The 16,574-nt window shown below is 39.3% G+C and overlaps 1 protein-coding gene across 1 annotated transcript in view; it reads left to right on the forward strand.

The window, feature by feature from the left end:
- The window catches only part of HEPHL1 (hephaestin like 1), a 93,890-nt gene that overhangs the window by 52,638 nt on the left and 24,678 nt on the right, over positions 1-16,574 (forward strand). Inside the window, exons 12-15 of the mRNA XM_077867469.1 lie at positions 1,687-1,900; positions 6,871-7,010; positions 9,863-10,003; positions 13,387-13,493. Coding sequence (XP_077723595.1) covers positions 1,687-1,900; positions 6,871-7,010; positions 9,863-10,003; positions 13,387-13,493 — 602 coding nt within the window. The remainder of the gene's footprint in view (positions 1-1,686; positions 1,901-6,870; positions 7,011-9,862; positions 10,004-13,386; positions 13,494-16,574) is intronic.

Genomic DNA, 16,574 nt, shown 5'->3' on the forward strand with positions numbered 1-16,574 from the left:
AAAATAGAACTACCCTAAGATCCAGGAATTACACTACTGAGAATTTACCCCCAAAATACAAAAACACAAATTCAAAGGGATACATACACCTCTGTGTTTATAGCAGCATTATTTATAATATCCAAGATATGGAAGCAGCTCAAATGTGAATAAAGAAAATGTGGTAATATATACCATGGGATATTATTTAGTCATAAAAAGAATGAAATCTTGCCATTTACAACATGGACAGAGCTATAGAGAGCATAATGCTAAGTGAAATAAGTTAGTCAAGAGAAAGACAAATACCATATGATTTCACTCATATGTAGAATTTAAGAAACAAAACAAATGAGCAAAGGAAAAAAAAGGAAAGGATAACAAAAAGAGAGAGAGAGAGGAGAAAGAGAGAAAGAGAGAAATCAAGAAACAGATTCTTAGCTATAGGGCACAAACTGATGGTTACCAGAGGGGATGAAAACAAACAAAGAAAAAAGATAGAAAAAATAAGCAGATATTTATGCATGAAAAGAAAGAACAAATAGATGAGTCGGGAGTTAAGCATATATCCGTGAAGCCATCACCACAATCAAGGCCTTAAATTCCTCTTTGTTCTTAGAGAGGATAATTCCTTGGCTAGCAAAGAACATGATGAACACATGAATAACGGGCTGACTAGCAAACAACATACAGAGGGAGCTCTTTCCACGTCTGCCTTCAGAATGTCTTCTGTGTGGTTTCACAAAGAGACTTCCCCGCGAGGGTCCTGGTCAGTGCTGAGGCAGCTAAAGAACCCACTGAACCAATGAGTTTTTGTCATTCTCAAGGGGTAATTTGGCAATATTTAGATATGCATAATATGATAAAAGCTATCACTGTGCATTGTAGATGATAATGAGAATAATCACTCCTTGCTTGTCTCTAAGAACAGAGTCTACGAAAGGGAGGATTTATTGACCCAGTAATTCCACTGTCAGTTAATAACTTCCAATAATTTTATGTGATTTTATGGTGAGTTCAATTAAGATATAGCTACCTGATGCCAATCTAGAAAATTGCATCAGTTTATAAAAGTACATGATGTGATTGTTGGCATTGTATAGAGAAATCTAGTTGATTTTCTTTTTCTTTTCATCTGGTATAATGCAGACCTACCATTGGTAATGAGAACCTCCTTTGTTCCAAGGCTTAATAAAGTAATATGCCTTGCTTTAGTAATAATACCTTATGTGTATATTTCACTTTATATGGTTTATGAAACCCTTTAGGGCAAAACACATGGTTTCAGAAATGCGCCCTTATTTCATCTTTGTTTAGACTATTAATCTTATGGGTAATTAGTTCATTTTAAACTGGGCTGGGCTAAGATAATCATACGTATCAGTGATTTTCCAGGAGCAACTCTATTCTAACATGTGTGTACAATAGGGAAGACCCAGAGGAATTATTTCTTGGTAGCAACTTTGCAAGTTTTCATTTTCGATTACAGATGAATTTCAGGTGGTATTTTCTTCCCTGGTAAGTAAAAATATTCAAAGTAATTTATTCCTCTTGGAGTCCAGCTTTAAAATACTATATAAACCTGGTATTTTAAAAATCCACCTTACCGGTTATTTATTTGGGAACAAAGTGCTATAGATTGCTAGCAAACCAAAGCTACCAAAACTATCGAGTTCCGCACACAATGCCAAGTCATTCCTCTTTCAGGTATTTTCAGGGTGTTTTGTTACACCATGCACCACTTCGTGAGAGGCATGAATCAAATATATGAGGTCAACAGCTGTGGCAACAAGGACCCTTCTGAGCAGCCGTACGGGATGATAAGAACCTTTTACATCGCTGCTGAAGAGGTAGAATGGGATTATGCCCCTAACAAAAACTGGGAGTTCGAAAAGCAGCACTTGGACGCAGGAGGGGAAAGGTACCATGGGCCGAGCCACCAAGTCTCTTGGGTGGGATTGCACATGCTCTGTAGACATTTGTCAAGTGTGAAAACTTAACATTGCCCTGGTTTTGTATGCACAATTTTGGCAGAGACTGTTAGGATCAGCACAAGAGATGAAGGAAGCTGCCCATCTGCATCTGAGAGGGGAATCTGAAGTCACTTGGGGGCACGCCAGGCAGGTTCAATGCATCCTCACCCGTAGGGTGGCAGGTTTCATGTATGGCTGTCCTGAGAATGTGTGTGCCTTTGAGCAAGCACCTAGCATGAAAGGATTAGGGAAAGAGGCAGATTCCGGTGACAGGGGGACTGTGAAGACAAAATGGTACAGAGGGAGGCAGAGATGAGGTGTTACAGTGAGGTGAGCAGATGGGGTGCTGTAGATTGAGGACTGTAGGAAAAGAGCATCCATCCAGATGGAGGACAACCTAGGAGAGTGTAGGAGGCATTGTTTTGGCAGAGAATTGAGATGGAAAGAGCTGGTCTCTCTACTAGGCCCTGTACCCAGAAAGTCCCCAAGAGTGACCCTCCCATGAGAGTACTGTCAGCCAGTGCTAAGCACCAAAGAGTCAGCAAGGCTAGAGCCTGGTGCAGATATGTGAGCACTGGTCCCACACCCATACCTCCCCTTCCACCTGCGTAAACTGGGGTAGAGTCATACAGGTAGAGAGGCATCTGCCAGGGGCTGACCTATAGACTTCCTCCACTAAACAACAACATGCTGTGTGGATATTCCCTGTCCCCACATACAGACCAGGAGACTCAGTGCAGAGTTAAGGCTAACCCCAAGTCATGGGCACTGGAATTGAATAGACCTCTTACAGGACAAATCTGTGTTCTCAACACCAAGACATGTTAATTTGCATGTCTTTGGTCCTCTTTGTTCTGTATTATCAGCTCCAGCCACCACCGCTGCCCCCCATACTAATTCTCTCTGGCCATATTCACACAAATCCTCTATACTCAACTATTCCTAATCTTCACATGTCTTTTTTTTTCTCATCTTAATTGTTGGCCTGTTTTGAGGGTGTAGACTCCTGGAAAAGGGTATAACAGCGTCACCTTATGGATAAATGAAGAAACAAAAATCACTCCTTCATTTTAAAAAGATTTGCCTCAGGGACAGGATGATTTAAAATTTATTCCATGCCCCACCAGTCCATTTATTAAACCAGACATTCCTCTTCTGCAAAAGCAGTGCTATTGATACAAGCTAAAGACGGATACTGGGGCCATGGAAGATGAAATGAATGCTAATTCAGCCTTTTCTAAAATGATTATTTTTACTACAAGGCTGTTAGAACTAAAGAAATAATTGCGTAATAATCTTGTTCTATGCATATTCCTAGCTGTGAGAGTATAAGAAACATAGCTATCATAACTTTTCTTGGAACTCAGTGTGATTTCTGTTTTCAGGTCACCATCTCTCTGAGCTGGCAGGATGCTCTAGCCTCAGTCTTCTGGGACTGTTTCCCGGGTGAAACAGAGAGATGGGGTGCTGGGGTGTTTGTACTCTACCCTGCCACTCTGGATATTGCCCATAAATAAATGAAAGCAAAGTAAAATGAAAACGTGTTCACATATTCAATGTACCACCAATCTGTAGATAAAAACTCAGTACAGATGGAGATGACCAGTCCTCCTACTGGCACATCTGTGGTACCTCTGCAGGTGGGAGCCCAAGGACAAATGCCCCTTCTGCTCCCAATTGTTATGACTCTACCTTTTGAGACAAAGCTATGGCATGGGGCACATCTGATTTTCATTTTTTAAAAAAGATTTTATTTGTTTATTCATGAGAGACACAGAGAGAGGCAGAGACACCGGCAGAGGGAGAAACAGGCTCCCTGTGGGAAGCCTGATAAGGGACTTGATCCCAGGACCCAAGGATCACAACCTGAGCGGAAGGCAGATGCTCAACCACTGAGCCACCCAAGTGTCCCACATCTGGTTTTCAAACTACCTGTTGGTATGGGTCATCTCTGAGATATTTATTGTCCCAGTTAGCACAGACTCTCTGCCTCAACTTGGGATCCAGATACCCAGGGCTTTCTCAGAACACACTGAAAAGGCCTCAGGATCCCAGAAAAGCAACCAATGGGACCCATCAGTGCAATGCCAGGGTTTGTGCCAGGGAGAAAATGTGAAAACAGAGATAAATTAAGTTGCTCTAGGGAAATAAAGCTGTATTCTTAGTACTCCAGGGCTTGTGGACTGATATGCATTTAATTTAACCAACTTGGGATTTGAGACAACAACTGCCATGTATTGAGCAGCCACCATGCTCCGGGCATTCTGCTAGGGTCTTTAAGACCCTATCTGATAATGACCCTCACAATACACTTGACCTATCTGGTAAGCCTTGGCCCAGCAAATCACATGACCTGCCATCACAAGATGGTGATAGAGCAAGCACTTACATGGTGCTCAGTATGTGTGTGGCACAGTGCTTTACTGATCTTAACCCATAGAATCTTTGCACCAATTTAGGGAGGCAGATACATTGTGATCACTCCACTTTGCGAATAGGAAAGCTGATAAACAGTAACGTGTGGTTCCAGAGGTGTTGGGGTCACTATTACACATGTTACTAGGACTATTTGAAAGTGAAAGTAGAAGAAAAATCCTCTTCCCCTGGAGAGCATATGGTCTAGGTCAAAGATATACAGATGTTTGTTAGGCACCTATTGTGTGCTAGGCATTGTACCAAGTGCTGGTAAAATGGTGCTAACAAGGGCAGGCAAGGCCCTTTCCCACAGAATTCATGGCTCATGGGGAAGACATTAGAACAAGCATATGAGCAAGGCCATCACCATGAAAGGGGAAATGCAGGGCCCAGAGGAAGTTCACAGCAGGTGCACATGGCCCCAGCTGGGGGAGAACTTCGGGAGGAGTACACCAGTACACCATCAGGGAAAGCTTCTTAAGAGAAAGTGCCCTTAGCACAGGGAATAACAATGCATGGAAAGCCTGGAGGTGGGGAGGGCATGTGGAGTTCAAGAGAGAATGTTTATATGACCAGAGCGCAGAGTGTATGGGTGCCAGTGATAGGAAACAAGGTTTGGGAGGTTGGCAGATGCAGATAGTGAAGGAGCGATAGACTTTTTTCCCATTGTTTTGTGATCATCTGTCTTGGTGATGAATTAAATAGAGGTTGATCCTCATTATTTGCAGATTCCATGTTTGTGAATTTGCCTACTCACTGAAATTTGTTTGTAACACCAAAATCAATTTTTGTGGTCATTTACAGGAATGCATAAAGCAGCTGAGAATTTGTGTCACCCAATGCACACATTCCCAGCTGAGGTTAGACAAACAAGGCATCCCTGTCTTTTTTTTTAAAGATTATTATTTTTTATCAATTTGAAAAAGAGAGAGAGAGAGAGAGAGAGCGTGAGTGGAGGGACACACAGAATCCCTCTGCCTTCTTGTTTCAGCTTTACTGTAAACAAACATCCTCTTTGTGGTCTATTTAGTGCCACTTGTGTGTGTGTGTGTGTGTGTGTGTGTGTGTGTGTGTATGTGTGCTTTTTGTTGGTGACTTAACTGTTAAAATGCCCCCCAGAGTAGTGTTGCCTAGTGTTCTCAAGTGCAAAAAGGCTGTGATGTGACTTACAGAGGAAGTACATGCACTAGATAAGCTTCATTCAGGCATGAATTATAGTGCTATTGGCCATGAGTTCAAAGTTAATGAATTAGCTATAGATATTGAATAAGATATCTTTAAACAGAAACATACATAAACCAAGGATATTTATCTGTCGATGAAAATATTGTGACTGGAGGTTTGAAGAAACTGGGGGGTTTTGAGGGTTAGGGGAGGTGAGTTTTCCTCTACCGTTCAAATTCTTCTGGTTGGTCTAAGAATAAAATTGATGTGAGAAATCAAATTTGCTTACACAGGGAGAATCAACATAAACATGAGAGGTTCCAAAGACAGTCAAAATGAGATATATATGTCATCCTGAACTAAGAAAGGGGAAGGAATCTGGGACTTCAAAGGAAAGGAAAACAATTCATAGGAAGATGAAAAAGAGTATATGTTAGGTAAACAGATGTTGGCTGGGCCACTCAGAAAAAATGGGACAGAGAGAAGAATTTTAACAGACTTCGCTAAATTCCTCACTATCTCCCACCCCTATTTTATAATATACTATAGTTACCCCTGGTAATAGCCCCTTCCTGGAGCAGGTCCTCTACCCAAACTCTTTTAGGCAGTTGAGGGAAGGTCAAAGTTTATTCCTGAAACTTTTGGGTCTTGATTGTTTTCAGCTCAAAATGATCCACATGCCAAAGTGGCACATCTTGGGGCCATTCGTTGTCAACATCTACAAAACCTAACCTTGTATTTCCCCTAGGAACAATGGTTCAGTATTCATTATTTCAGTGTTCGAGGTGACTTTCTAGAACATGACTCCTGTGAATAACAAGAATCAACTATGCCTATATTTGTATATGAGTATATGCACAATATACAACCCAGACTCTTTCTTGAGATCTTTAAAGTGGAAAAGTAGAACAAGGTATGGAATGATACATACGATATCTGAAAGAATTCAGGGTGGTAGAGTGTGAGTGTGTGCCTGTGTGCATGCACGTGCATGTGTGTGAGGTTAGTTGGTCCCAAGAAGCAATGTGCCATCTCATGGGAGTCTCTAAATAATGTTGGCCCCATTCAGCACCCAACAGGGCTTTGCAGTGAGGGTCCCCAAGAAGTAAGACCTGGGCCAGTGCTGGCCTGCCCCAGTCAGAACCCCCTGAGGTGCTTTCAAATACAGATTCCCGGCCCCACTTCCAGAGAGCCTGGTGCAAAAGTCCAGCTCCACAGGGAGATCCTGATGGTGCCAGATTTGGGAAACACTGCTCTGGAGTACCTCGGAATCACTCCGAAGCACTCAAGTTTTCTCTATGTCCTGGCAACTTTAATTTCTGATGTTTCTGATTTACAGACATGGAGATATATTTATGAACCACACTGAAAACTGGATTGGCTCTCAGTACAAGAAGGTAGTTTACAGAGAATACACTGATGGAGAATTCGTGGAGATCAAGGCTCGACCACCACGAGAGAAGCACTTGGAACTCCTGGGTAGGGCACAGATTGCAGCCGTGCACTGCCAGCCCCAAGGGTGCATGAACATGCACACATATACTGTCACACTTACACCTAAGAAGAGGCAGCAGGGACAGAGTAGCCTGACTGCATTCATCCAAGTGTGACATCTTCCTGCCATCCCTTGTCAAGGGAGCATGCTGTGTGCTCAGCTCATTCAAACAACCAGATATTAGTCAACCAGATAACCAGATAACATGCAAACAGCAATCCATAACATCAGGTTGTCTAACCAACGTCTGTTGCCCTGAAGTTCCTTTTCCCCCTCTGCTGAGTGAGACATTTTAACTTGGAATAATTTGATGCCTCAGAAGGGCAGGCAAAGTATTTGCATAACTCCTTCAAGGTCCTGGATTATCCATGCACAGAGCCGTAAAAACACACCATAAAAATAATACAAGTAAAAGAGAAATCCCTTACAAGAGAGGAGCACTAAGGGTGGAAGGGGCATGCACTGAGCACTGAGGGTGTAAGGCATTTGGGACCTCCTGAACTTGGCCTTCTCAGAATCTCCTGGGCCTGTCTGATGCCCTGGGCTGCCTGACCTGACAATCAGATAAGCTCCTCTGGCTTTCCTTCCCTGCTTTCCCCTTGGGAGTAGCCAAATCTGATCTCATCCTGAAGATGAGATCTTTAGGCAGAGGGCTAATCTAGATGACTTTCTGAAATCCATTGCCTTTTTTTTTTTCTGTCCTCATTTTTAAATGTACAAGGTGACTTATATAAGTAGTATGACTTTACACAGTCCTTCTTAATATTAAAGAAGGCACCAGGACAGCTAAGTTGACAAATTATTAAATGCCCCCATCCACCTTTCCTGCACCCTCACTGTCTATTAACACTGGCATGCAAGCTTGATTGTGACATTTAGAGTCAGCCCCAGTGGGAACATTCCTTCTTTTGAGCTGTATATGTCAAGCAAGCTCCAGAAAAAAAGATACTGGTCCTGCCAACAGGGTGGATTGCCCCTCAAAAAGCCCTGATTTGGGTCCGCTCAGTAAAATGACACAAAGGAGTGACTCCTTCAGAGATAAGCCCAGCAGTGCTTCCCCCAGGAGAGCATAGGCCCATCCACTCATTTTTCTGAAGCTCAGGGACAAGCCTGTGCTCCTGAAGTTCCAAATGGCACAGGCCAGGCACATCTTTGTTCTTTCCTACTCCCACTGACATAGCAGGCCTCGAATCAGAAGACATTCACTCTTACTAGTACAACAAGTCATGTGGAATTGAAATGGTAATGAATTACAAAATAATGATTTTAATATATGTATACACATGCACCTATCTGTAACTATATCCAAATTTGCTGTTTAAAAACATGCATTCTTTTCTAGCTTTATCATTAAAAACAAAATAGTAGGGTTTTTTTTTTAGACACTTCCTGGATCATACTAAATATTTTCTTCCAAAGATAAAAATAGCCCAATAAATTTTAGATTCATTTAGGACTTTAGTGGTCTTCTCAGAAAAACAATTATTTTTTTTATTTTTATTTTTTTATAAATTTATGTTTTATTGGTGTTCAATTTGCCAACATATAGAATAACACCCAGTGCTCATCCCGTCAAGTGCCCCCCTCAGTGCCTGTCACCCACTCACCCCCACCCCCCGCCCACCTTCCCTTCCACCACCCCTAGTTCGTTTCCCAGAGTTAGGAGTCTTTCATGTTCTGTCTCCCTTTCTGATATTTCCCACTCATATAGAAAAACAATTATAACCATAGTTTGATTCAGTGAAGAGGGGATAGGTGTAGTCAGACCACCTACTGTGAGTCTATCTCTCTATGAATGTAGAATGCTGTGAACACCCAAGAATGCAAATAAATCCCCAGGGACCATAAGATCAGGTCTGAGGAGATTCCAAAATGGGAACCTGCTTCCATCCTCCTTGAAACAATGCTGCATGAAGACCTGTGTATATGGTACTCTGTCAATGTGGTACTCTGTGTATATGGTGCTCTGTCAATCTGAGCTAACTATATTTGTGCCACTCCTGATGCACTGATTGGTGAGAAATACCTGGTGTAGGCAAGAGGCACCCCGGATCATGCTGGCACAGGGCTTTCCAGCAGGATGTGAACCAATTTTCAGTGTCACAGAGGCTGATGGCTTCTAACAGAAATGCATATGTATGATTGCTGAGGAGCACATGTCTCATCAAGGTATCCAAGTACTGAGAAATAGCACTGGATGTGCATTAGTGAAATCACTGTATTGATCATAAATCATCACATAGATATTTTAATTTTATTCTTATCTTTCAAAACCCTTTTATGTTCAATATTTCATTGGATCTTCATTATGGTTATTATCATTAATATATCCACATACCAGATAATGAACAATTTCAGACTTACCAAAGGTTACATACAGAAGGATTACAAGTAGAAGCCACCATATCGTGTGGATATGGCTTTTCCCAGAGAATGTCTCAGCAGCAGTAAAATTTAAGCATTTACTGAGTACTTAGTATATTTCAATACATTGAAATAAGTACTTTACATACATTATCTTATTCAGTCCTCACTATATCCCTATGAGAAAGGTGATATTAAACTCATTTCATAGGTGAGGAAATTAAGAAGCAGACAGGTTACTTGACTTATCCAAGGCCTCTTTAATAACTGAAGGAAGCAGAACTTGAACCCAGGTTGGTCCAATTGCCAACACTACATGAGTATTTAATATTACTTATATTGCCCTCTAAAGGAAGTACGCTAATGAAAAAGCTAACCTTTGTTTTATTTTGCTAAAACCCACATACATATATATTACATCAGTGTTGAAAAGAGCAGTGATAATGCACACAGGCTTGTGTTTTGCCTTTAGGCCCAATGGTTCATGCTGAAGTGGGTGACTCCATCCTGATCATATTTAAGAACAAAGCCAAGCGGCCCTACTCCATCTCAGCCCATGGTATTGAAGACATGGATAGTGGGAAGCAACTCCATGTGCCCATCACAAAGCCAGGTAAGTTACGCCAGAGATCTATTCCATGCTGATAAGGACACTGGACTCTCTTTTGATCTTTTCTGATCTTTGAAGACTCTTGGAAAGTTCATCTTAATGTCAATACATTCCAGCCATTGCCTAATAACTCCTAATATGAGCTCATCATTTATCCAATGACCAAGTGGTTATGGTGTTTCTAGGCTTAATAGAGACCTAAAAGTGTAGTGAGACATAATAATAGCTAATACATATTGAATGTCCATCTTTTGCCAGGTGCTATGCTTTATATTTTTTAATAATCTCATTTTCCTCATAATAACCCAAAAAGGTAAAGATTAAACATTAACATATGTCATTGACTCTGATATTATTGATTAGAATACCCATCATTATTTTTATGTCACTAAAAGAAAGACCACATTGTCAGTTAAACCTTAACATGCTACTGATTGAAAGATGCATCTTGATTTCAGTTATGTTAAAATGTGAAAAGTGAACATCCTATAATTGAAATATGGTATTGTTTTTTCCATTTAATAAATGACTAAAGAACAGAGGGGTAAAGAACTTTACCAGGTCATACATTAGTAATGGTGGAACTTCAACTTGTTGGACTTTAGAACCTATGCTCTTAGCCATACATTTCTCTCAAGTTGTTCAAAATTAGTTTGGAAGAAAAAAAGATAAGACTAATCATTTCAGTAGTAATGTGAATTATACATAATGAAATTCTAAGTGGTGAAGGGTTTTAAGAATGTATCTGGGAGTGTTCATAAAAGTTTCAGAGAAAGAAAATCCATGAGGATTGATTGATTGATTTGGAACAAATAAAGAAAGGAGTAATTAGGGAAAGTTAGCATTGAAGGGAGAGAAAATATCATAACTTAAAGAGCTTCACATAACATTTACACAGTTGAGATGTGGTTGTAGTAAATGTCAAGAGTCTCTATGAACTTCAGTTATGAAATTGAGAGCAATCATAGGTATAATTACAAAGGAATTATATTCCATTTTACTTCATATGTGTATATATATGAATATATATGAACATATTTATGAATTCATATGTATATATGACTAAATATTATAGTAATTACAATAAAGGTCTTATAAACTTTTAAAATTTTAAAGATGCATAGAAGGAAGAAAAGAAAGCAATCTAATGGATCGCTAGAAAAAGTTAGCAAGGTATTCCTACAAGGATGGGACTGAGGAAAGGAAATCTTCACTGGCCCAATTCCAACCTCTCCTGCTGCTTCATACCCTACGTATCCCTAATTCAGAAGCCTGTGCTTTGCTGCTTCAAGAAATTTCTCATGAACGTTTTAAATGTCTATAGACATTTAGATACTTAAACATATTTTGGAATTTCCCTACAATGATCTATTACACAGCCATTAAATGATATTTAAGAAGGTTTTAATGACATGGGGAAAACTTGTGGCATCATATTAAGCAAAATACAAGTATAGAACAAAGATTAAAATGAAAATAAGCCAAAATGCTAATAATGGTTATATCTTTGGGGTAGTATTTTAAGTAATAACAGTGATACTCCTTCCAACTTCTTCACATTGTTTCTACTTTCAACATTTTCTGTAATGGATGTCTTGCTTTTATGAAGAGGGAGATTGTTTTAAATGGGTCAAAAAAGCAATTAGAGTTATTCATTTTTTTAAAGTCATTCATTTTTTTTTTAAAGTCATTCATTTTTGATAGTTAAAAGCAACTCTGGAAGGGGGAAGAAAAGTGTCAATCAGGCATGAGGAAGGGTTCTAACAAGGCTGTGGGCCAGCTGGGGTGAGCCCCACAGGCTGCTGTGCCCTGATGGTGAGGACTGGCAAGGGACATAGCTCTTCTGTGCTGACTGCCCTTCTTAGGGCCCTTGATGGAGTTTGGGGGGTGGGGTGGGCAGGTAGAGGGAACAATGATCAGAATGTGGCAAAGGGGCATTTTTCTCACTGGAACTCTGAAGGAGAGAATCCCCACAAGGATCTCTGACAAAGATGAAAGGCTTGGAAGAGCCCAGAGATTGAGGGTAGGAGCAAGAAATTAGTCTTGTACACAAAATCCAGAAAAGTTGAAGAAGAATGGTTAATCCAGGCATGCATGAGATTAGAAAAGCAAACCCTCTCAAATTTCTTCCCCTTCTTCTTTTCCATGATGCCACTGAACGAACATGTACGGAACATCTTTTATTTAGAGCTGTGCTCTCCACTGGGGTGAATAATGGATCATCCCAACTTTAATAACACCACCCCTTAGCCATTTGCATTTAGGAAGCTACGTATCAGCAATTTATTTTGATGTTAACAAGGAAGAGGGGCACTATAATGACAGGTAATGGAAACTAGACCTAAGTATATTAGGTCAAGTTAGTATATTGCTAACCTACTGGTGTATGAGCAAATGGAACAAGTTACATGTAAGCATCTTTTTTGTTTTGCCTTGTGGATTGCCTTCAGCTATAAGCTATATGTCCTGATGAGGTTGGGATGAGATCTAGATAGTCCAAAAGGAGATAATGTGGCTTTTATTTGAAACTTTTACAATGTGATTATTTTGCTAATTTGTGTAAATTTATCTGTGACACTTCTGCAAGACTCTGGGTCAGCCACAGGGAAAGCATAAATGTGATACCTGGCATTCATTTGTTATTAGCATATATAGAAATGAACATTCATGAACCGCCTTCATGAGAGGCACTAATGTAGGTATTTTATTTTATTTAATCTTTACAACAATCTGAAGAGTGGGATGACTAACCTACTTTACAAGTAAGGAGACTAAAAGTCAGTGAAGTTAAGCAGTTTGTCAAAAGTTAGGTAAATAGGAAGTGACAGGGTTGAGATTTGGAACTCAGTCTCTCTGATTTTCTCTGGTTCTAAGTAGATGTCACTTATCTGCACATTAGAATCACCTGAGAAGCTTTAAAAAAACACTGATGCCCTAGTCCTACGTTCCAGATATTTTAATTTCTTTGGCTTGAGATGAGACCTCAGCAGTAAAAGCTTACAAAGCTCCCTGATGGTTCAATCAGAAATCAGGTTTGAGTCCCACAGTAACTCAAGTGTGCTCAAGCCCACCTCTTGGGAGGGAGATATCAAATGTGAGGAGAAAAAATAGTGAGGAATACAGTAAGTCTTTATGTCTTGAATAAACATCTGTTGATAATAGAAAGGGCACATTAGAAAGAAAGTTGTAGTCTGGAATGAAAAATCTGCCATTTTGCAAATTCAGAAAATCAAGATGTAAGGTTAATCAGGACATTTTTAATGAATAACTCTCCCCAGCAATAAACATTAACCAAAATATATAACGATCTGTTTGTTATTTCTTCAGGTAAAACATCTAAAACAGAAGTAACACTAGTAAATTCTATTTCTTCTCCTTTTTTTCAGGAGAAATAAATACTTACAGGTGGAATGTCCCTAAAAGGTCTGGTCCAGGACCAAATGACCCAAATTGTATTCCATGGGTTTACTATTCAACAGTAAACTTTGTGAAGGTAAGATTGAGAGAGCAACCAAAATGCTTAAAGTAATATGACTTTAAATTAATTATTCAAGTTATCACATTGGTGAGTATATGTGAAGGGTGTAATGGTTGAGAGCAAGGATCTCAAACTATGGCCACACATATTTGTTAATATTGTCTATGGTTGAATTGAGTGGTATTAAGAAAACAGAATTCAACGGAGTGAATTTTAAAGATCTTATTGGCTTTACTCAACAATTCGTGTCTTGGGCAGCTCCTCATCTAGCAGATAGGAAGGTTCTCTGAAGAACTGTACAAAATGAGAGACTTTTATAGGCAGAAGGGGGCAAAACAAGGAAGTTACTAGCAAAGAGTGGATTATTTATGGCAAGGTCACCTTCTTTTTGGGGGTCTATCAAGCAGATTAACTCACTAATGCTAATGATTGACTAGTTTAAGATTCCATTCCTGCAAGAGAAACTGTAATTAATCTAGGAATTAAGTCTTGGTTTGATGATGCGAGCTTAGTATAGGTGACTTCATTTTGGATCCATTGTCTCTCTTTTTAAACAATTTCCCCCCTTTTGATCAGACTCTCATTATGACTGAGAGATGTGCTAAAAAAAAATTTAAGGCATTAGCACCTCTCCCAGCTACTGCTCTGAAACTCTCACAATTTTTTTGTTGTTGTTGTTGATCCTCTGTGTGGTATTCACAGGTCATGATGTTTTTTGTTGAAACTCTGTGGTATTCGTAGGTCACAATACCATGTTCACATTTCTTAGGTTAGTCATTCTCTCTTTTCTTTTTTCTTCTGGTATTCCAGTCTTAGCAAGATCATTTAGCAGCTATGAGCATGCATTTCAAGCTTTTGAAGGAATACAGTGCACCGGGGAGACTACTGTGATAATCCCCACTGTCTGGTGTGCATTTTGGAGCCATTATCCCCAAAGCACAAACCAATCCAAATCAAATAAGGCAAAGAAAGTCTACATTGAAGGAGTCATTTTCTTAAGCCAAGTGGCTTAATCAGGTTTTGTGTGTCTCAGCCTCAACTTCCCCACAAATGCTATTGAGGTGCAAGTGGTGTTGGCCACAGTACAGATTCTTCTTTGTTCAGCTAGAAGATAATAAAAGGCTATCCTATGATGCAGAACAATTTTTGCCTTGCAAAGATGGGTACTGCTATTAGATCTTTTTGTGATTGGGACAGGTCTGATTCAAATAATCATAAGAATGTAGAAGTGTAAATATACCATAACTTGCATAGGCATTTGTGTTTAACTAGACAAAGTACAGTCATAATTGGAGAAAGGTAAAAACAAGACATGGATATTCTGACCATAAAAATTGGGCTTTGTAATTGACTCCTAAATGGTAATGTGAAGGGTCGATTAAGAATAGAAGAAAAAGGGGATCCCTGGGTGGCGCAGCGGTTTGGTGCCTGCCTTTGGCCCAGGGTGTGATCCTGGAGACCCGGGATCGAGTCCCACGTTGGCTCCCGGTGCATGGAGCCTGCTTCTCCCTCTACCTGTGTCTCTGCCTCTCTCTCTCTCTCTCTCTCTGTGTATGACTATCATAAATAAAAAAAAGAAAAATAAGAATAGAAGAAAAATTGCTCAGAAGGAGGACCACAGGGTCTTTAGCATCATGGACAGAAGATTTGATAACAAATCTAGCGGTCTGAAAGGTTACTCCTCCTTAACCAGGGCCTGGGAGATATGGTTGATAGTGTTATCTTTCCAGACCAATGCCAGAATAAAGGAAAGAAAGAGAAGAAGGAAGGTTTCATTTTTAGTTAAAGTATGAAGCTTTGGTGTGGTATCTTGGATGGAAGCAATCTATCTCAATGTAGGCTATTTCTTTTCCTAGTCCATTTGATTGGAAAATCTCCAATGTTAATACAGGATGAGATGTCAGGTGGAGCCTTCTTCAGCCTTGAGACATACTCAAGATCTAGTTTACAGAAGTATCAGTGGTCAGGACCACTTGATAAGGCCCTTCCCATGAGTTTCACTCTTACAAAAATATCAGAGAAAAATAACTCTCTGTGAATAATAAAATACTTTAAAATTGTCCATAATTAAAGATCTAATAGGAATTCATTATCATGGAATTCACAAGGAAATTTGGTTATTTCTGTAACATGAACATTTTAAAATAATAACTGGAATTATGATTGATAACATTATATTAGGATATATCAAATTTCTAGGAATTTTATACAATTTCTAAAACATTTATAATATATATCTATATAAATATAAGGATATACTTCTTATTTCACAATGTTTCCCATGTAATTCAACATCAAATATACTTAGTTTAACATCTCTCTTTTAATAAGGAGAGAGAACAAATCTTTTTTTAAAAAAAGATTTATTTATTTATTTATTTGAGAAAGAGAGAGAGTGAAGGGGGGGGGCAGAGGGAATCCCAAGAAGTCTCCTTGCCAAGTTCAGAGCCTGAGGCAGGGCTTAATCTCATAACCCTGAGATCACAACCAGGGCTGAAACCAAGAGTTGGATGCTCAACTGACTGAGCCACCCAGGTGCTCTGAGAACAAATCTTTTGAAATCTTCCAGGGACCCTCTCAAAATATTCCAAAGTTGGTCCAAGGCCATAAAGACTTCATTTAGAATCTGCTTTTTGGGAAGTTTCTCAAAAATATCAAAAGATTTTAAAACACTTGGCCAAATAAGATCATAGGTCTCTGTGAAACAGTAAATAGTTATCCATGTAACCATAGTGATAAAGGCTTTACAAGGCAAATACAGAATGTTAAATAGTTCTAAAATAGTTTTAGCTCTTTTAGTGGAGAAGACTCAGTTCTCTTAAGTAAACAAAGACTTGATAAAGATGATATGAAACAGAAAATTATTTTGATAAGACAGAATTTTTGTTTTCTAGGCAGATTACTTAAAAGGTAACACATACACACACACACACACATACACACACACAAACTTTTATTATCTTTTGTCAAGAGTGAACCAATTATCCAAGAAAACTTTGTCTTTTTAACAGAGAAGAAATCAAATTCTAACTTTATACCAGTGTACTTTAAAAAAAAAGTATAATTAACATACTATTAGTTATAAGGATACAACAT

This window comes from Canis aureus, chromosome 23 (genome assembly GCF_053574225.1).
Source record: "Canis aureus isolate CA01 chromosome 23, VMU_Caureus_v.1.0, whole genome shotgun sequence".
Lineage (NCBI taxonomy): Eukaryota > Metazoa > Chordata > Mammalia > Carnivora > Canidae > Canis > Canis aureus.